The following is a 21,119-nucleotide window of genomic DNA, read 5'->3' on the forward strand; positions in this document are numbered from 1 at the left end:
GGGGGGGGGGGCATAAATCGGGGTTGGGGAGGGCACATACCGCTCAGGTCACGGAGGAGAAGGGGCCCACACAGCGCCGGAGGGACACGCTGTGCTGGGGGTCGCTGGCTGGTACTGCAACTCTCATCTGTGGGACTGAGCAGGATGCCGGTCTGTAGCTCCGCCCACAGATGAAGTTCAAACCAGGAAGTCTGCGCGCCTTAAAGAGACGGCGCCGCAGATTCCTGCCGAGGACTGCGGTCCCCGGAACTCGGCCCGGGGACCGCAGAACTAAGGAGAGTGGGCCCCGGCCAAGGTGCACCAGAGCTGACGAGGCCGAGTGGGCCCCCCCGGCTCTCCAGGGCCCCGGCATTTGCCCGGGTATGCCGGGTGCTGACGCCGGCCCTGGACATGACAGCAATGCAGATCTCTGTGTGAGAACCCATCCACCATTGGCACTTGCCAACTGTAATCGTTTGGGGTCTGGTGAGTGCGTTTTTTTTGGGGTGGGATCTGCTTTCTTTTGGTGGAGTCTGCTTCAATTGGGAGTGTCTGCTTTCATTAATTAGTCCTCCTTTATGCTTTAACTTTTTTAGCTGACTAGACACTTTCTTATGGAACCGCAGTTAGGGCTTATTTGTGGAGAAGGGCTTTTATTTTAATCATACTCAAAAAAGTCCCTAAAATCCTACTAGGGCTTATTTTAGTGGTAGGTCTAATTTTTGGGGAAAGAGGGTATCAGCCACTGGCTGTATAATCTCAGCCAGGTACGTTGGGGCGTTTCAGAGTCAAACATATCTGAAAGGCTGCCAAGGACCAAGCCATATTTTAGAATAGATAGACAAGCAGGTCCTCGGCAGCATCTACCTATCCACTTCGCTCGAGTGACAAGTCTCTTATGTGCGCACAATAGGCATAAGCCGCTGTAACGCTCCTGTTTGACTATTCTACAGTGTGGCTCATCCCAGGCAGCCTTCAAAGTATGTTTTTCTCTGAAACGCCGCAACGTTTCAGAGTTAAACATACCTGACTGGGATAATACAGCCAGTGGCTGATACACACTGGCCATGGATTGGGCAGCATGTTTCAGCTATCAGGTTCCCTTTAAAAGAATCTGTTAGTGGTTTTAACAATGATACTATTCTGGTTGATGAACTTGACTTGTATATGATAATGACATGTAAATCAAACTTGATTTTGTCTGTTTTCCTCTCACTCATATAGAGATACTAAAATCAAAATATTAAGATCAAAACTGCTCACAGATTCACTTTAAACACTTCATGTAACTACATTTGGCTTCAGAAGTTTATATTTTCTGTACAATGGGTTTAAGGTTTATTTCACATGTTCCTTTTGCAATATATTTCAAAATGTTTCCCTAAATCTAGAATATGCAGCAACATTGTGATTTTTAGGAATCCAACCTCTGAAGCCGCTGTCAATTTTTAAAGCAAATAGACTATGATAATTCATTCTGTGCTCTTTGTACTAGGCTGTTAATTTAAAAGAAAACAAGCATTAAAATAGACCCCCCCACCCACATTCCCAACTTAAAAAAGAGGAACCTCCAATACTGATTCTAGTATCAGTTGGGGTTATTTCTGAATGCTGAGTTCGGGTATTACGTCTCTCAGACCAGTGATTGGCAGCTTTCTGTGTACACTATGCATAGGCAGAAAGCTGCTGCCAATCAGTGGTGGGTGCACTACCTGGCAGCTGTCCATGTAGTCATATAGTGATAATCTCCTGCTGATAAAATAATGATTTTTGTAAAAACTTCACTAAGCAGATCATAAGCGATACATCACTGGTATCAGAGTCTCTGCCCTTACATTATGATGATCTCAGATTAGATAGCTAAAACCTGGTGACAGGATCCTTTAATCCCAACTACATGTCTGTGGGTAATATGTAGAGTGACACACAGAGAGGTAGTCGTGGGCGAGGTGTTGTTTTTTGATGCCTCAGCATGCTACATAAAAAACATGGTCCTGGCTGTGTAGCGCCCCTGAGCCACTCAGGGCACTACAAGGAACTGCATCCTCTTGGGGATGCAGGACCTACCTTCTGGGACCTGGAGTACCAGTGCCGATACCACCAAAGCACAACCAAAATCCTAGTTCTCCACTCCACACCAGGACTAAAGGGTTAATCAAGTAAGGGGATTGTCGCCTAGAGGTAGGAACGAGTCCTGGGATTAGCTAGCCTGGTGGAGGGGACAAAAGAGAACAGTGGCACACAGAGAGGTGTGCGGACGTGCTGGGTACCCACATTCAGCAGCGGCGATTCTACACCCTTAACCGCAACCCGCAGGTGGCGTCATGTACACTAACTTTCATCCCTATTTTAAATAATTCCCCTTTTACAAGAGAAGCCCCAGGGCACGGGATCGGGCAACGACCACCAGAGTGACATTTCCATTTGCAACCGCCCGGGACCGAGTACCCCCTTCCCTGGGCGTCACAGCTGGGTGTGTGGACTTGTGTACTGTGGGCCTTTGGCCTGTGAAGGCCACATGCTGCTGATGGCTTTTGATGGCCAGGACCAAGGAAACCATCAAAGAGATCACCAGTTCATTTTAAACACTAAAACATTTCTTAATCATTTTTCCTTATCAACATTATATACGAAATAACGGGCACATCATTTCCAGGTCATTTCAGTTGTGCAGAGCAAATTCAGGATCACGCAATCTCTGCTCCCCTTTCTCCTCCTGCCACAGATTACCCATTGCATTGTACTTAGCGACATTCAAACTATTTGTCCATTACTATCACAGATTGAACCCAACTCACATTCTAGAAGGAAACAGTCGCTTTCCCTATAGGTTAACTCCTCCTACTGTGGGCTAGTCCCAACACATAACTTTTTCTTACCCTACAGTTTGGAAACCATATCTTGTCTTGCAGTACATTACACACTATATCACAATACACACAGGGGCGGATTTACCGCCGGTGCCCATACATGGAGCGTGCTTGCCAATAATTTCCGCTGGATGTGTATCCTCAGATGCAAATGCAGCTGACATGTATTACAGCCCAGGGAAACGGCCGGCTCCCTGAATAGCGACGCCGTTCAATCAGAGGATGGCAGCTGAAGTCGGTATTCCCATGACTGCAGTGCATGCCATCTCTTGCACAGCGTCATCAGCTGCCGATTCCTGCACCAGCTGTAGAAGTGGACGCCACATGGCGTGGGAGAGGAGAAAGGTGAGTAGAATTGCTTTTTTAATGTGTTAGAGGAAAACAGGAACATTGCCCTAGGATGGAGCACATTATACCAGGAAGGTGACATTGATGGGGCACATTATACCAGGATGGTGACATTGATGGGGCACATTATACCAAGAAGGAGCCACGGTGGGGAGACATTATCCCAGGAAGGAGACCAGTATGTGACACTTTTACTAGAAAAGGCACAGAATGGGGGACATTATAACAGGAAGAGGGACAGGATTCGGCACATTATCACATGAAGAAGCCGAGAATGTGGGACATTATCCGATGAAGGGGACCAGGATGGGGCAGATTATACCAAGAAGAGGAACAGGATGAGACATATTATCCCAGGAAAAGATCAGGATGTGTCACAGTGTCCCAGGAAAGGGGATGTGCTGGCAGGAAAAATGCTGCATAAAATACATGTTTTTACATATTTTTCCCCAGTGTGGGATTACAGTTCACTTGGGTGCGTGTTGAGGTAGACACAGGAACCATTTCTGTTTAAATGTTGGCTGGTTTATTCCATCTTCATAAACTGCACCACAGGATAAACATAAATGCCCTTTTTCCAGGTATAAAGTAAACAACAGAAAAATAAAATAAACAGTTCATAGGTACTGCGAGGTCTGCCCGGTCAGGATAGTGGCCGACTCTTTAACAGGAGTACCCTGATCAAGGTTTGCAAATCTTCACCTGTGCTGCCCCTGCAGCAGTTGAACTGCTCGAATCCGGGATTACTGTGGCTTGAGGGTCTCCGGACCCGGGGGCTTGCGGCCACTCGAATGTAAAGGGGGTATTTATAGGGGATAAATGTTCGTAATGCCACCTGCGGGTTGCGGTAAGGGGAGTACCGCCGCTGCTGATAGGGGTACCAGGGCTGATGGTGTGGGGGCAGCAAGGTGTCAGTCCCTCCGCAGGTAGGGATGGTCCCGGATGGTGGCGGAAGGAGGTATGGTGATCGGGTGGCATAGCCTTTGGGAAAGCAAGGTGCAGGGATCAGGTTACTCACTGTGGTAGTCTTGGTGCTGGATTAGGTGGAATAAGCAGACACTCACACAGATGGTAAACCAAAGTCTCTGGGTACCGCAGTCTCTGCAGGGGTAGCCCGTCCAGGTCCCACTCCCACCGGTGTCACTTGGTAAGTCTGGAGCCTTGCCTCCGTGAACAAATTGATTGACCTTTGTGGCCCCTCGGCTCGAAGCTTTTGGTGCCCCGCTTCCCGAGTGTATGGCAGCTGTGCTCTTAATGGCTAGCACTTGGGATTTTAGTGAGTTGTGTGCTTTGGAGAACCCTATCCCCCCGTTGTGCTGATGCCTTCAATCTCTGAGCTCTTGGGGAAAGTTCATAAAGAGATTATCCTCCACAGGTAAATTATCAAGGCACCTGAAGCTCTTCCCTGATCTAGGGTCCTGTACCCTGCCGTACTCGGTACCGGTAAGGTAGTTGGGCTTTCTGCTGCCAACAGTCCTCCTAGACTGCGTCCGTTACACTGCTGTCCAGTGTTCCTGATACCGGTCCCCGACTCCTGTGGTCCCGGACCACCGTCTGCGACCCAACCTGTCGCCTCCCTGGGAGCTCCAACTCCACAGCTCCTCACTCTTTGAGGGCTACTACTCAACAACTCTGTCTCTCCTCCCACCAGTCTGCCAGACCCCTAGGTGGGCGGCCCTGCTCCAACTTGACCAACCCACTGGTGTGTCTGTACAGGTCATGGTGTGATGTGTGGTTAGGATTTGTAGTGTGTGCGGATGTTAGTGACACCGTTGTTGGGAACCTGGAACCATGGGGGGTAGGCCCTGCACCCTGGTTCAGGATTGCAGTACTCTGTGGCACCCTGATATATTCAGGGGCGCCACACACCCATAGTCACAGACTAAGGGGTACTTTACACACTGCGACATCGCTAGCATTTGCTGGCGATGTCGAGCGCGATAGCACCCGCCCCCGTCGTACGGCCAATATGTGGTGATCGCTGCCGTAGCGAACATTATTGCTACAGCAGCGTCACACGCACATACCTGCTCTGCGATGTCGCTGTGACCGGCGAACCGCCTCCTTTCTAAGGGGGCGGTTCGTTCAGCGTCACAGCGACGTCACAGCAGCGTCACTGAACCGACGCCCAATAGAAAAGGAGGGGAGGAGATGAGCGGCCGGAACATGCCGCCCACCTCCTTCTTTCCTCCTTTTCCGGTGGACGGAGGTAAAGAGATGTTTGTCGTTCCAGCGGCGTCACACATAGCGATGTGTGCTGCCGCAGGAACGACAAACAACATCGTACCTGCAGCAGTGCCGATATTATGGAAATGAACGACATGTCAACGAGCAACGATTTTGCATGTTTATGCGCTCGTTGATCGTCGCTCATTTGTGTTACACGCTGCGATATCGCTACCGGCGCCGGATGTGCGTCAATAACGACGTGACCCCACCGATATATCGACAGCGATGTCACAGCGTGTAAAGTACCGCTTAGACTACAAGTCTCCATTTTACGTGAAGTACCACAATACAGGGTGGGGATATGTGAGTAGACATTGCCACCCATGTCTCTAACTGCTAGGCCCTGTCATGTCCTATTAACCAAATTAGCATTTAACATGCTGGAGCTTACTTCCAGGCTCACATCACCGAGGTTGACGAAGCTCGATGATACATGTCTTTCTTCCTGGACTCTCCCGATGTCTTGGCACTTTCTGCCATGAAAGGGAATCTGTTACCAGGTTTTTGCTACCAAATCTGGGTACAGCTTAACGGATGGGCAGAAAAAACGATTACTGGTAACATTTCTTTAATAGGAAAAGACTTTTTAGATGTTTTTTTTTAATTGGCAGTATGATATTCTTTTTAATTGACATCATTCATCTAGTAAAAAAAAATTGTTTTCATTTTATATTTATTTCAATATTATATCACATATTATATGTTTTAGATATATAGAAGTTCAAATAAAAAATAGATAAAATAAATAAAAATTAAATAGATACCTATAAAAGTTCTGACTTCCATCAGAGCGTCTCTGAAAGACTGTCCATCCACCTCCCTCAGACATGTCACAAAATGCAGAAAATGAGGTATTGCTTTGCAGGGGTTTAATTTTATAGAATCCACTTAGTTTATGTCCATCATTGTAAATCTCTCCACAATCTGTAGAAAAGGCAAAAACCACACAATAATTTAAAATAAATTACCCTAAAAGTTCTCATACACCCTACAGTGTTTTGCAAAATTATTCACACGCTTGGCTTTTTAACTATTTTGTTACATTACAATCTGTGTTTAAATATTTTTGTAGTAAAGTATAGAAGCACGGTCTAATAGAGCGCTAAGGAGGCCACAGTATTAGAATAATTTTTTTAAAATGTATTGTTTTCTATCAGCCATAACACGTTTCGATATACACAATAGCTTCATCAAGTGGATATCCACCTAATGAAGTTATTGTGTATATCGAAACATGTTGTGGCTGATAGAAAACAATAAATTCTAAAAAAATTATTCTAATACTGTGGCCTCCTTAGCGCTCTATTAGACCGTGCTTCTATACTTTACTGCTGATCTTCCCCTCTGTGGGTTCACAGCAAGAGCTGCTTGATACGGAGGTCAGATTACTAGAGACACCTAGTGATATGTCATATGACCAGCTTTTCAGGAATCTGCTTCCCTGGATGGACATCGTGGGCTAACAGTTTAGAAGATTACTGACACCACACTCCCGTCTTACACCGTGGTTGTGCGAGGGCTGCACAACCACATCAGGTGAGCAGTTTCTTTTTCTCCTCCTCACCGCTATCTGCCAGACCCTTCACATGCGCTCCCTTGTTTAATTTTTTATTTAAATATTTTTGTAGTCCGATTTGTGTGTGATGCATCAGCACTAAAAAGTCTAAGCTGGTCAAGTGAGAAAACTATAGGCAGAAAATACATTTATGGGATAAAATAACTAAAAATTGCTATGTGCATATGTATTCACCCCTTTTGCTGTGAAGCCCCTACAAATTTCTGGTGCAAGCAACTACCTTCATAAGTTACATGCTTAGTGAAAGGAAGTCCACCTGTGTGCAATCTAAGTGTCACTGTAACGCTCCTTGGTATGGAGTAAGTAGTAGTAGGAGTGGACCCACTGGACCACAGGGGGGACCCAGTCTTACCCTGACATGGAAGGGGTTTCACTAAGCGACCACCAAGGTGCGCGCCATATGACACTCTCGGAGCTGTGTCTAGGATTATTTCACCTGACTGTGAGATAGAGCACATGCCGATGTCAGCTGCTGGCCACTGCACATCTACTACAGAGTATACTGGGAGGTGAGTAGAATGGGGATTTTTTTTTTTTTGCTGTTTTTTTATGAGCTAGAGACAGAACGGGGACTGTATATACCAGAAAATGGGTCAGGATAAGGACATATATACCAAGATGGGCCTAAGAAAGGGTCCTTATACACCAGGATGTGGATCATTTATATCAGGATGGGCCCAGGATAAGAACATATATACCAAGATGAGTAAATATGTGATGCCGTGGCTATATCAGGGTGTTGCAGGGTTCTGCACTGCTTTTATCTTAGGTGCAGGGCCCACCCTCCTTGGTTCTGGGAGCCTTGACCCGGGGCACTGAACACCAGCACACAAAATCCTAAGCCACCTCACACCACACCCTGCCAGTGTGCAGCCCCCATGCCAGCAGCCAGGCTGCTCGGATCCGGATCCGCAGTGGCTCGAGGGGTCTCCGGCCCGGGGGGTCGTGCGGCCACTCAAATGAAGGGAGTATTTAAAGGGGATTGTGTTAAAGCTCGTGACAACACTTTTTTCCAATCTTCCTCTGTCCAATGTCTGTGTTCTTTTGCCCATATTAATCTTTTCCTTTTATTAGCCAGTTTCAGATATGGCTTTTTCTTTGCCACTCTGCCCTGAAGGCAAGCATCCCGGAGTCGCCTCTTCACTGTAGACGTTGACACTGGCGTTTTGCGGGTACTATTTTATGAAGCTGCCAGTTGAGGATCTGTGAGGCATTGTGCCGTCCCTGCAGCGGTCGAACCGCTCGGATCCAGGGTCTGCTGTTGCTCGAGGGTCTCCGGACCCGGGGGCTTGCGGCCACTCAAATGTAAAGGGGGTATTTACAGGGGATAAGAGTTTGTGACGCCACCCGTGGTTTGCAGTAAGTGGAGTACCGCCACTGCCGATGGGAGTACCCGGGGGAGATGGAGTGGGGGCAGCCAGATGCCACAGGTAGGGGAGACCCCGGGACTCTGGATGGTGGTGTTGGGGTGTGGATTGGAAGCAGGGGAGGACCATGTACTCACTCAGGCAGTGTTGGTGATGATGCGGCCGCAAAGCAGACTCTGACAACAAGGTGAACCAAGTCTCTGGGTGCCGCTGCCCTCTTGGGGGAACCCCTCCGGGTATTCATCCCCTATAGTACTGCCGGGTGGTCCGGAGCCTGCCTCCGTGCACAAATTTGAAGTGTCCTGGTGGCCCGTTGGCATAAAGCTGTCTGGGCCCTGCTCCCTACTGTTTGTAGTGGAGCTGTGCTCTCAAGGGCTCACGCTTGGGATTTCAGTGGGCTGCTTGGGTTGGAAAGCTCTATCTCCCTCGTTGCGCTAGTGCCCCTGATCTTTGAGCTTCTTGGGGACAGTCCATAAAGTCATTATCCTCTGCAGGTTAATTGCCGGGTTTGCTTGAAGCTACTCCCCGACGTAGGGTCCAGTACCCCGCCGTACTTTTAGTCCCAGACCGGTTATTAGATTCATATGCCTCCCGTCCTCCAAGACCGGGTCCAGGCACCCAGCCTCAATACCCTGCGACCGGGTCTCTGACTCCTCTGGTCCCAGAACACCGTCTGTGACCCAACCTGTAACTCTCCGGGAGCCACACACTCCCCTAGCTCCTCATCATTTGAGGGCTACACTCAACTCCTGCTTCCTCTCCCTTCGCTCCCCTGGAGCCAACTCCTCTCCACTACTCCCTCCCACCAGTCTATCTGACAACTAGGTGGGTGGCCCTATTCCAGCTTAGCAGCCTACTGGTGTGTCTGGCAGGGTGTGGTGTGAGGTGTGGTTGGGATTTGGATGCTGATAGAGGCAGTACCATAGGTTGGGAACACAGGACCATGGGGGGTTGAGTTCTGCACTAAGAGATAAAGCGCGTGCAGTACCCTGTGACGGCCTGACTAGTTCAGGGGCGTCACATTCCCCCTTGGTTAAACATAGCTCATCCCCAAGATATATATATATACGGTATATATATATATATATATATATATATATATATACAAAGAACATAGAAAATTATAAAATAGAAAATTATATATATATATAATTTTCTATTTTATAATTTTCTATGTTCTTTGTATATATATATATATATATATATATATATATATGTATATATATCTGTGGCGTTTATAGAATAAGAAATTACTTAATCAATACTGCGCTCCTCCAGGTGACCGCTGGCGAGACGTCCTTGAGGCGCACGGGGCTTGTCACACTACTCAACACAGAACAGATCTGATGGATCCTATCCAACACCTGAGAAAGGAGCTCCAGATTCCATCCTGACATGTTATCTAACCCTGGGAAAGCTAGGTGACTGCCCATATGACCGCAATTACAGGAACAGCCACTCCTTGTGCAGTAATTTATGCTAACACACACCACAATGATCATGATTTTTCACATGAAAATATAATAATCCAGGCCCAAACAATAGCTGCCGTTATCTACAATGAGACATATATCACACAAGGAAGTGTACACTTCAACCCTTTTTGGGAAGAAAAAAAAAAAGGCTATTTCACTTTGTTTTCCACCATCGTTTTTCTATAATATTTTAAATGTTTGTATGAAGTACAAAAAAAAACATGTGAGGTTTTAATTTTATTTTCTTTGATTGTATTATGTTTTTGGTTTTGTTTTTTTTCTTTAAATCCGGTTGGATTCACTGTTCCCGGATATTTGTGGATGTGAGATTTTTTTTTAATTTTCGGTTTATTTATTGTTATTGCATTTTATTTGTTTTTTGGGGTTTTGTTTTTCGGGGTTTTTTTAAGTCTGGTTGGATTCACTGATCCTGGGTATTTTTGCATGTGATGTTTTTATTTATTTTATTATAATTTTCTATTCTCTTTGATTGTATTTTTTTTTTTAAACCCAGCTGCATTCACTGATCTTGGATCTTTGTGCATGTGAGGTCTCTGTTTTTTATTTTTAATTCTGTTTTTTTTTTGGGGGGGGGGGGTGTTTCAAGCCCAGTTGAATCCAATCATCCCGGATATACTGTGAGGTTTTTATTTTTTTTTAATTTTGTTAATTTTCTGTTTTTTGTTTTTTTTGTTTTTTTTTTAAATCCAGTTGCATTCACTGATCTCAGGTATTTTTGCATCTGATGATTTTATTATTTTTTAAATTTTCTGTTAATTTTCTGTCCTTGTATTTTGTTTATAAGGTGTTTTTTTTTTTTGTTTTTTTTTTCTTTAAACCCGGTTAGATCCACTGATTTTGGTTATTTGTGCATGTGAGGTCTGTTTTTTTATTTTTCTATTTGTTTTTTTTTTTTGTTGTTATTTTTTTAACCCAGTTGGATCCACTCATCCCGGATATTTGTGCATGTGAGTGAGGTTTTTATTTTTGTTTAGTTTGTTTTTTTAAACCCAATTGCATTCCCTGATCCAGGATATTTGTGCATGTGAGGTTTTTGTTTTATTTTCTGTTATTCTCTTTAATTGTATTTTGTTCCTTAGGTTGTTTTTATTTGTTTTTTTTTTTAAACCTGGTTGTCTTCACTTATTTTTGAATGTGATGTTTTTATTATAATTCTTACTTCTTTAATTATTTGTTGTGGGGTTTTTTCAAACCCTGTTGGATGCACTGATTCCGGGTGTTTGTGGTCCCACCCATAACTAATCATACTCTTATTTCCATCCAACTTTGTGGAGATTTTTTTTTTGTAATAAAAAGTTCAACAATGGGGTTTTAATATTTGTCACTTTGTATTTACAGATATGACCTGATTATAGACCCTGGACCGATAGGAGCCTGATGCCGGGCATATCCTATGATGTGTGGTGTCCTGCAGCTGATCAGTGTGGTCTTTATGTAGGAACACATGCCTGCAAGAAGAACCCCAGCCCCCCTATAAGATCCCACATGCCTGCAAGAAGAACCCCAGCCCCCCTATAAGATCCCACATGCCTGCAAGAAGAACTCCGGCCCCCCTGATGCTGGGCATATCCTATGATGTGTGGTGTCCTGCAGCTGATCAGTGTGGTCTTTATGCAGGAACACATGCCTGCAAGAAGAACCCCAGCCCCCCTATAAGATCCCACATGCCTGCAAGAAGAACCCCAGCCCCCCTATAAGATCCCACATGCCTGCAAGAAGAACTCCGGCCCCCCTGATGCCGGGCATATCCTATGATGTGTGGTGTCCTGCAGCTGATCAGTGTGGTCTTTATGCAGGAACGCATGCCTGCAAGAAGAACCCCAGCCCCCCTATAAGATCCCACATGCCTGCAACAAGAACTCTGGCCCCCCTGATGCCGGGCATATCCTATGATGTGTGGTGTCCTGCAGCTGATCAGTGTGGTCTTTATGCAGGAACACATGCCTGCAAGAAGAACTCCGGCCCCCCTTTAAGATCCCACATGCCTGCAAGAAGAACCCCGGCCCCCTTTAAGATCCCACATGTCTACAAGAAGAACCCTGGCCCCCTTTAAGACCCCAGCTTAAATAAAGCACAAAAAGATTGAGGCGTTTTACTAAAAAAAAACAACCAGAACAGAAGAGTTTTTGCGCCTTAGGTTTATTAACATATCTCCAGCGGCATCCAGCATCTTTTGGACTCAGCACGGGTTTGGTGAAGCCTTCAGTAAGTATTTTGGAATCAGCACGGGTTTCGTAAAGCCTTCAAGCAATATTTTGGATTCACTACGGTTTTGGTGGAGTCTTCAGAAGTCTTTTGGATTCACCCAGGGTTTGCTGAAGTCTTGAGACGCGGCGTCGCCGTGTGGAGACCTCTTCACCGTCTGTGATGGTGCCTTCTGCGCCTGTGAACTGAGACAAGAATAAGCCATAATTACTACACATTCTGTCCACAGGCAAGCATATATAGAGATATTTACCTGTCCTACGGCCGGGGTGGCGCTTTATGGGGGTCCTCCTGGCTCTGCGTCGCCGCTGACTTACACTGCGTTCATTCTGCGTTCTAGATGGCATGGTGACAGGTGGAGCTTTGTTGTTCAGCGGTCCGGTCCAGGAGTATGAGGATAAATGATAGCCACATAGCTTTTTATAGTCTCTGACTACTGTGACCTTATAATATGATGACATAGCAAGTGGGTGTGGCCCCTTTATTTAGTCAGCGAGCGAGGCTCCATTATTTACTTAGCGAGGCTCCATTATTTACTTAGCGAGGCTCCATTATTTACTTAGTGAGGCTCCATTATTTACTCAGTGAGGCTCCATTGTTTACTTAGTGAGGCTCCATTATTTACTCAGCGAGCTCCATTATTTACTCAGCGGGCGAGGTTCCATTATTTACTCAGCGGGGTTCGATTATTTACTCAGCGAGGCTCCATTATTTACTTAGTGAGGCTCCATTATTTACTTAGTGAGGCTCCATTATTTACTCAGCGAGGCTCCATTATTTACTCAGCGAGCTCCATTATTTACTCAGCGAGCGAGGTTCCATTATTTACTCAACGAGGCTCCATTATTTACTTAGTGAGGCTCCATTATTTACTCAGCGAGCGAGGTTCCGGAGGGGGGGGGGTGCACTGGCACTATTAATGGTGACGTTATGGCTGCCGTCATAGGGACAGTCAAAATACTTCTTCTGTTTTACTGCATAATAGCACAAGACAATAATTAAAATAATACTGCTCCCCATATACAAATATACTGCCCCTATGTACAAGAATGTATCTACTATAATACTGCCCCTATGTACAAGAATATAACTACTATAATACTGCTCCTATGTACAAGCATATAACTGCTATAATACTGCTCCTATGCACAAGAATATACTTACTATAATACTGCCCCCCCTATGTACAAGAATATAACTACTATATTACTGCCCCTATGCACAAGAATATAACTACTATATTACTGCCCCTATGCACAAAAATATAAGTACTATAATACTGCCCATATGTATAAGAATATACAGTGGCATGTAAAAGTTTGGACACCCCTGGTCAAAATTATTATTGAGAACAGTTAAACAAGTTGAAGATGAAATGATCTCTAAAAAGCAAGCTGCACTCCTCGCGGCAGCAGTTTTTGGATCGCACGTTGCACCTCCTTGCGGCAGCAGTTTTTGTTTCCAAGCTGCCCCTCCTCGCGGCGGCAGTTTTGGGATCGCACGTTGCACCTCCTTGCGGCAGCAGTTTTTGGTTCCACACTGCACCACCTCGCGGCAGTAGTTTTTGGATCCACGATGTACCTCCTCGCAGCGGCAGTTTTGGGATCGCATGTTGCACCTCCTCGCGGCAGCAGTTTTTGATTGCACGCTGCACCTCCTTAATATACCCCCCAAACTGCCACTCTCCTTAATATACCCCCCATGCTGCTACTCTCCTTAATATACCCCCACGCTGCCACTCTCTTTAATATACTCCCACGCTGCCACTCTCCTTAATATACCCCCCCATGCTGCTGCTCTCCTTAACCCCTTCAGCCCCCGGGCACTTTCCGTTTTTGTTTTTTGCTCCCCTTCTTCCGAGAGCCGTAACTTTTTTATTTTTTTGTCAATCTTGCCGTATGAGGGCTTGTTTTTTGCGGAACAAGTTGTCCTTTTAAATGAAAACATAAGTTTTACCATATAGTGTACTGGAAAACAGCAAAAAAATTCCAAGTGTGGAAAAACTGCAAACAAAAGTGTGATGGCACAATAGTTTTTGGGATGTTTTATTCACGGTGTTCACTATATGGTAAAACGTATGTGTGGGTATGATGCCTGAGGTCGGTGCGAGTTTGTAGACACCAAATATGTATAGGTTTACTTGTATCTAAGGGGTTAAAAAAAATTCACAAGCTTGTCCAATAAAAGTGGCGTACGTTTTGCGCCATTTTCCGGAACCCGTAGCGTTCTCATTTTTTGGGATCTATGGCTCAGTGATGGCTTATTTTTTGTGTCTCTAGCTGATGTTTCTAATAGTACCATCTTTGCACAGATGCTACGTTTTGATCGCCTCTTATTGCATTTTGTGTAAAACTTGCGGCGACCAAAAAACGTAATTTTGGCGTTTGGAATTTTTTTGCCACTACGCCGTTTACCAATCAGAATAATTGATTTTATATTTTGATAGATCGCGCATTTCTGAACGCGGCGATACCAAATATGTGTATATTTATTATTTTTTTAACTCTTTAATTTTCAATGGGGTGAAAGGGGGTGATTTGAACTTTTAGGGGTTTTTTTATTTTTTTATTTTTTAAAACCTTTTTTTACTTTTTTTTTTAATTTTACTAGTCCCCCTAGGGGCCTATAGCGATCAGCAATCTGATCGCTCTTCCCTATCTGCTCATCACAGCTATACAGCTGTAAACAGCAGATAGATCACTTCCTGCTTTCCTGGCCTCCGGGCCGAGTGAAAACGAAAGTGACTCGTCGTAGCTGCAAGCGTCATCACATGACCCTGTGCTACCATGGCAACCACCGAAAGTCACGTGATCACTCACGTGACTTCCGTTGGGGGCGACGGTAAGTAAAAATAGTGACCGCGCGTATATACATCTCGCTGCCAGACTTTGGCAGCGAGATGTAAGGGGTTAATGTTACGGGTGGAATGCGATTCCACTCGTAACATGCAGGCACACATGTCAGCTGTTGAAAACAGCTGATATGTGCGCAGATCTCTGCATCCTGCCCGCGGCAGGGGGCGGGGCTTAGCGGCACACGCTCCATGACGGAAAGATCCGTCAAAGGTTGTTAAGGGGTTAATATACTCACACTGCCAATGTCCTTAATATACCCCCATGCTGCCACTCTAATTAATATACCCTCATGTTGCCGCACTCCTTAATATACTCCCACACTGCTGCTTTCCTTAATATACCCGCACACTGCCACTCTCCTTAATATACCCGCACACTGCCACTCTCCTTAATATACCGTCACACTGACAGTCTCGATAATATACCCCAACAGTGCTACTCTCCTTAAAGGGAACCTGTCATCAGAAATTTACCTGTAAACCTAAAAGTTTCCCCCTCTGCAGCTCCTGGGCTGCATTCTAGCAAGCTTCCTATAGTTTTTGTGGCGCCTTTTATATCAAAATAAATACTTTATAAACTTGTACCTTTTCGTATGCAAATTTTGTAAATCGTCCATGGGGGCGGGCTCTCTGGGATCCGTTGCTGTTCCTCCAGCAGATTTACGCCGCCCCCGAACGCTGGATTTCAAACCTCAGGATGCCGCCCCTGGGCGCCCGTGGTCCCGCGCATGCGCTGTGCGACTGTAGCGGTGCCGAGCACTGTGTGCACGTGTGACCGCTGGTGACTCTTTGCGCGGGCACGAGGTTATGGGCGGCGCTGTGAGTGTCATCAGCAAGTGCCGCCCATAACCTCGTGACCGCACTTTCCCCTTTGCCTCCTGCGTTCTGCGCAAGCGTCTCCTCGTAACCTGTGGTGGCCTGATCCGCTCCTCCCATCTATTTCCTGCTGCAGGGCAAGATGGGAAAGGTGGCGTCGGATCATTTGGCCAGCGCTTGCGCAGAACGCAGGAGACAAAGGGGAGAGCGCGGCCACGGTATTATGGGCGGGCACTTGCAATGCAATCACAGCGCCGCCCATAATATCGTGCCTGCGACCACGTCACCAGCAGTCCTCGCGTGCACGGGACCTCGGGCGCTGTGGGCGGCGTCCTGATCTATGAAATGAAGCAATGGGGGACGGCGTAAACCAGAAGGAGGGACAGTAACCGACACCACACAGCCCGTCCACATGGAAAATTTACAAGAATTGCAGGCAAAAGGTACAACTTTATAAAGTGTTTTATTTGGTTTAAAAGGGGGCACAAAAAGTACAGGAAGCTTGCTAGAATGCAGCCCAGGAGCTGCAGAGGGGTAATCTTTTAGATTTAAAGCTCAATTTCTGATGACAGGTTCCCTTTAATATACCCCACGCTGCCACTCTCATTAATATACCTCCCACGCCACTCTCCTTAATATCCCTCCAAGCTGCCACTCTCATTAATATACCCCCATGCTGCCAGTCTCATTAATAAACAGTGCTATGCAGAAGTTTGAGCACCACTGGTCAAAATTACTGTTATTGTGAACAGTTAATCAAGTTGAAAATGAAATGATCTCTAAAAGGCATAAAGTTAAAGATGACACATTTCCTTTATATTTTAGGTAAGAACAAAAAAAATATTTTCATCTTTAAAATTTTAAAAACTACAAAATGAAAATGGGCCAATGCAAAAGTTTGAACACCCTTGGAGATTTGTGTGCTCAGATAACTTTGACTATCATTTCAGACCTTAATTAGCCTGTTAGGTTTGTGGCTTGTTTGTTATCATAGTTAGGAAAGGGCAGGTGATGCAAATTTCACAGCTTTATAAAAACCCAGCTTTCTCTAACCTTGTGCAAATAAAACAACAGCCATGGGTTTTTCAAAGCAGCTGCCTAGCACTCTGAAAATCAAAATGGTGAAGGCCCATAAAGCAGAAGAAAGCTAGAGGAAAATAGCAAAGCGTTTTCAAGTTGCCCTTTCCTCAGTTCGAAAAGTAATTCAGAAATGGCGCTTACAGAAACAGTGGAGGTCAGGATAAGGTCTGGAAAACCAAGCAAAATTTCTGTGAGAGATGCTTGTAGGATTGCTAGAGGGGCAAATCAGAACCTTCACTTCACTGCAAAAGTCCTTCAGAAAGATTTAGCCGACTCTGGAGTTGTGGTACATTGTTCTACTGTTCAGAGACACCTACAGAAAAATAGCCTTCATGGAAGAGTCATCTGAAGAAAACCCCTCCTGCGTACTAACCATAAAATTTAGCATCAGAAGCATGCAAAATAAGATCTAAACAAGACTGATGTATTTTGGAAAAAAGTCGTGTTAACTGATGAGTTAAAATAGAACTCTTTGGCCACAATGATCAAACCAAATGTTTGGGAAAAAAAGGAAACAGAATGTCATGACAAGAACATCTCGCCAACCATTAAGCATGGGGGTGGATTAATCATGCTTTGGGTTGTGTTCTATCCAATGGCACTGGGAACATTTCACGGGTAGAGGGAAAAATGGATTCAATTAAAGTTTAACAAATTCTTCAAGCAAACATAACACTATCTGTAAAAAAGCTGAAGTTGAAAAGAGGATGACTTCTACAAATGGAAAAGGATCCTAAACACAATTCAAAATCTACATTAGCCTATGTCAATAGGTACAAGCTGAAGGTTTTACAATGGCCCTCACAGTCCCCTGATCTAAACATCATTGAAAATCTGTGGCTAGACCGCTAAAGAGCAGTGCATGCAAGAGGACCCAGGAATCTTACAGAACAAGAAGACTTTTCCAAGGAAGAAAGCATGAAAATCCCTCAAACAAGAATTGAAAGACTCTTGGCTGGCTACAAAAAGCATTTACAAGCTGTGATACCTGCCAAAGGGGGTGCTGCAGGGTACTAACAATGCAGGGTAACCAATATTTTGCATTTGCCAACTTTATTTTTTGTTGTGAATTTAAAAATGTAAAAAAGATATATATTTTTTTGTCTAAAATGCAGAGGATATGTGTTATCCTTAACTTTATGGCTTTTACAGATAATTTCATCTTCAACTTGCTTAATTGTTCCGAATATCAGTAAACTTGACCAGGGGTACTCAAACTATTGCATGCCACTGTACCCTCCCACATTGCCTCTGCAAAATATTTCCCCCCCACAATGCCCTTTTGTAAAATATCCTACACACACACACACACACACACACACACACACTGCCCACTCTGAATAAAGTACTCACCCCACTACGTCTCAGAAAGCTGTGTCCCTTTCACGATTGTTCTCCCCTTCTCCAGTGCAGTTCATCTTCTTCTGCTCCTCCATGGAGCGCTCACCACTGCCCGACGTGTCTCTGTAGTGCCCGCAGCAGTGTGATGACGTCACAGGGTGCTGATCTCATCACGCTGATGCACATCGGAGCCCAGACCCGAGCGCCGCGCTACACCGTTCAAATGTATTTATGGCTGAGAGACACAAATACATTTGATCAGGAAGGAGATAGCTACGATCACCATCACTCTCCTCAGCAATGTGTATGCCGGGCGCAGAATCGCACAGCAGGGCCAACACAGCACAGCGCACACTGCGGAGGAGAGCGGCGGTGACTGAAGATTGAGCGGCCACTACAGGCACCAGCCCACTACAGGCACCGGCCCTTCTGGCATTTGCCAGAATTGCCCTATGGCCAGTCCGGCCCTGCTCCCAGGGCAGGGAACACAGGGATGGACACAGGTGCAGGAGGGTACAGTCTCTAATGCTGGTGGGTGCAGACAGGATGGCTGGAGCAGACAGGTATGGTAGGCACGATGCACGACAGGGTCAGACAGGTATGGGAAGGCAGACAAAGGTATAGGTAATGGGACAGAAGCTCAGAACCTGACAACTAGCTAGCAGATGGGTAAACTGACTAACTAAAGGTGTTGTACAGGCACCTAATCTAGTGCCTCCCAGATAGGCTGAAAGGCACTTCCGGGAAATGCTGCTCCTGCCCTTTAAGAGCTCGGCTGGTGCTCACGGCCTAAGCACATTCCCAGGGGACATGTGCATTGTGCACGGGCCCCGGGAGGAGGAGGCAGCGAAATACATGGAAAGGCGTGCGTGTGGGAGTGCGGGAATGGACGCAGTCCAGCCACGTTCATGAGTGAGTCGGCGTCCCTGCTGGGGAGAGGCAGGGTAGGGCATGGATTCCAGTGCTAGAGTCACATGGTCTGTCAGTATATATGTGCGGCCCCCACGTCAGCAGTCGGGCTGCTCGGATCTGGATCCGCAATGGCTCGAGGGATTTCCGGACCCAGGGGTCGTGCGGACACTCAAATAAAAAGGGGGCGTATATGTGTGGGATTGCTGCAAGTACTTTGTGACGCCACCCACGGTGTGTGGTGAGATGTAGCCCCACCACTGCGGTTGGTGAGCACCTGGGGGCGATGGGATGGCAGCTGGATGTTAGCCCCTCCGTGGGTAGGGATGGTTTCCCCTGGGCTCAGTGTCCATAACACGGGGTGTGATGTAGGCCGGAGATGGTGTGCCGGGCCAGACCGGGGAGTGTTGGTGTACTCACTGTGGAATAATTGCACACAAGTCCGTTGGTAAACCAAGGTGCCAGTGGCCGGCTGCCGCGTCAGGGTGTACTCGGGTCCCACACCTGGGCTGGTGTACCGATGTCCCTTCCTCCAGCACTTAGCAATTTTCTTGTGTTGAATTAACTCGTGTGTGTTGATTTAACCCGCTCCCGGTGTGTTGTGTACCTGAGGAGCCGTTGCCCGCGAACACTGACCCTTGGGATTTCAGTAGGTAATTTCAGACACCCTATCCCCCGCAGTGGGCTGACGGTTCGCTCTATCTGGGCTGAACTTCTGGAGCTAGGCCTGAAACTTGCTCCCGGCCTGGTGAATTAGAGAAGGGGCTTGCAACCGTCTTCTAACTAGGGTCCAGGTACCCCGTCTGTGCATGGTTTCCGGACCGGATCCCCGCTGTCAGTACCGGTGGGCTCCAACCCTGTCCCGGTCCACTCTGGATCTCCTGCCACCGTATTCCCGTCGCCTTTGTACACGGTCCACAGCTTGCCACCTGGCCAGTAGACCAGGGTCACTACCCTGTCCACTCTCACTAGGCTCAGCTTTCCTCCTGACAGTCTGTCACTGTCACTCCTCTCCACTTGACCTCCAACTTCAAACTCAAAAATGATCTGACTTGTTCCTGCCCCCGGATCCTCAAGACCCCCTAGGTGGGCGCTCCCAATCCGACTGGTCCTGCCCACTGGTGTGTGTGGCGCCCTGGACTAGCCAGGTCGTCACAGGTAACACACACACACCCCCACCCCCACTAGACAGTAACATTAGCCAAACACAAAATCCTTGTTGCCTCCCTCCCAAGGGCCAGCGCCTGCGGGCAAACAGGCTCCTCCGGCATCCATACACCGGGGAGTGGACTACCGTTGGGGACCCATCGTAGTCAAAACAGTACACAAAGGTGCAGGGAAAGACAGCCGCCATCACCTGTCTGGGGAAAGACACTGCAGCCGGCTGCGGGACCCGTCCATCCAGCCGTTTGGTTTACCGAGGACTTTGTGCATCTCTTGCTGAGTGAGTACACCCGTGCCATCCGGCACCGCGCCGCGCTGTCCCGGCAACCCTGCACCTCACCAACCCTGCCTCCCTGTCACACCACCAGGCCCCGGAACCACCGACCCCTACCCACGGAGGGGGAAAACAACATCCCAGCTGCTCCCTACCATCGCTCCCGGGATCCCCGTCACCAGCAGCGGTGGTGCCCATCTTCACCACAACCCGTGGGTGGCGTCACGGACTAAATCCCCAAACAAACCAACCACCCTTTTCACTCACGGGCGAGGAGCGCCGCTCGAGTCCCCGGATCCGGCCCACCGCTCGAGCCACCGAGCAGCAGCCGCAGCAGCGCCGGACCGGATCGTTAGCGAGCGCAGCTGCGTCCCCTCCGCCCGCGACAACTTGGCGTCACGAACAGGATCGAACCGATCTACTTACCAGTAGAAGTGCGCCTTGTGATCCCCGCCGGCGGTGTCCGGCCGAAAATTTTGAGGCACCGCCATCTTTGGCGCGAAAATCTCCCGCTCTAGCGTCTTCCCCGAGCAGGGAAGGCGCAAACGCGAAGCCCCGCCCCCAACAAGCGGAAGTGCTGAAGAGAACCAAGGGGGGACGGGAAAAAGATG

General features: G+C 47.1%; 1 protein-coding gene across 3 annotated transcripts in view; it reads right to left on the reverse strand.

Moving 5' to 3' along the window:
* Positions 1-21,119, reverse strand: part of FGL1 (fibrinogen like 1) — a 212,908-nt gene that overhangs the window by 77,252 nt on the left and 114,537 nt on the right. For all 3 annotated transcript variants that reach the window (XM_075347102.1, XM_075347103.1, XM_075347101.1), the window contains exon 4: positions 6,191-6,350. In XM_075347102.1, the coding sequence (XP_075203217.1) occupies positions 6,191-6,350 (160 nt within the window). The remainder of the gene's footprint in view (positions 1-6,190; positions 6,351-21,119) is intronic.

The sequence above is a fragment of the Anomaloglossus baeobatrachus genome, chromosome 1 (genome assembly GCF_048569485.1).
Source record: "Anomaloglossus baeobatrachus isolate aAnoBae1 chromosome 1, aAnoBae1.hap1, whole genome shotgun sequence".
Classification (NCBI taxonomy): domain Eukaryota; kingdom Metazoa; phylum Chordata; class Amphibia; order Anura; family Aromobatidae; genus Anomaloglossus; species Anomaloglossus baeobatrachus.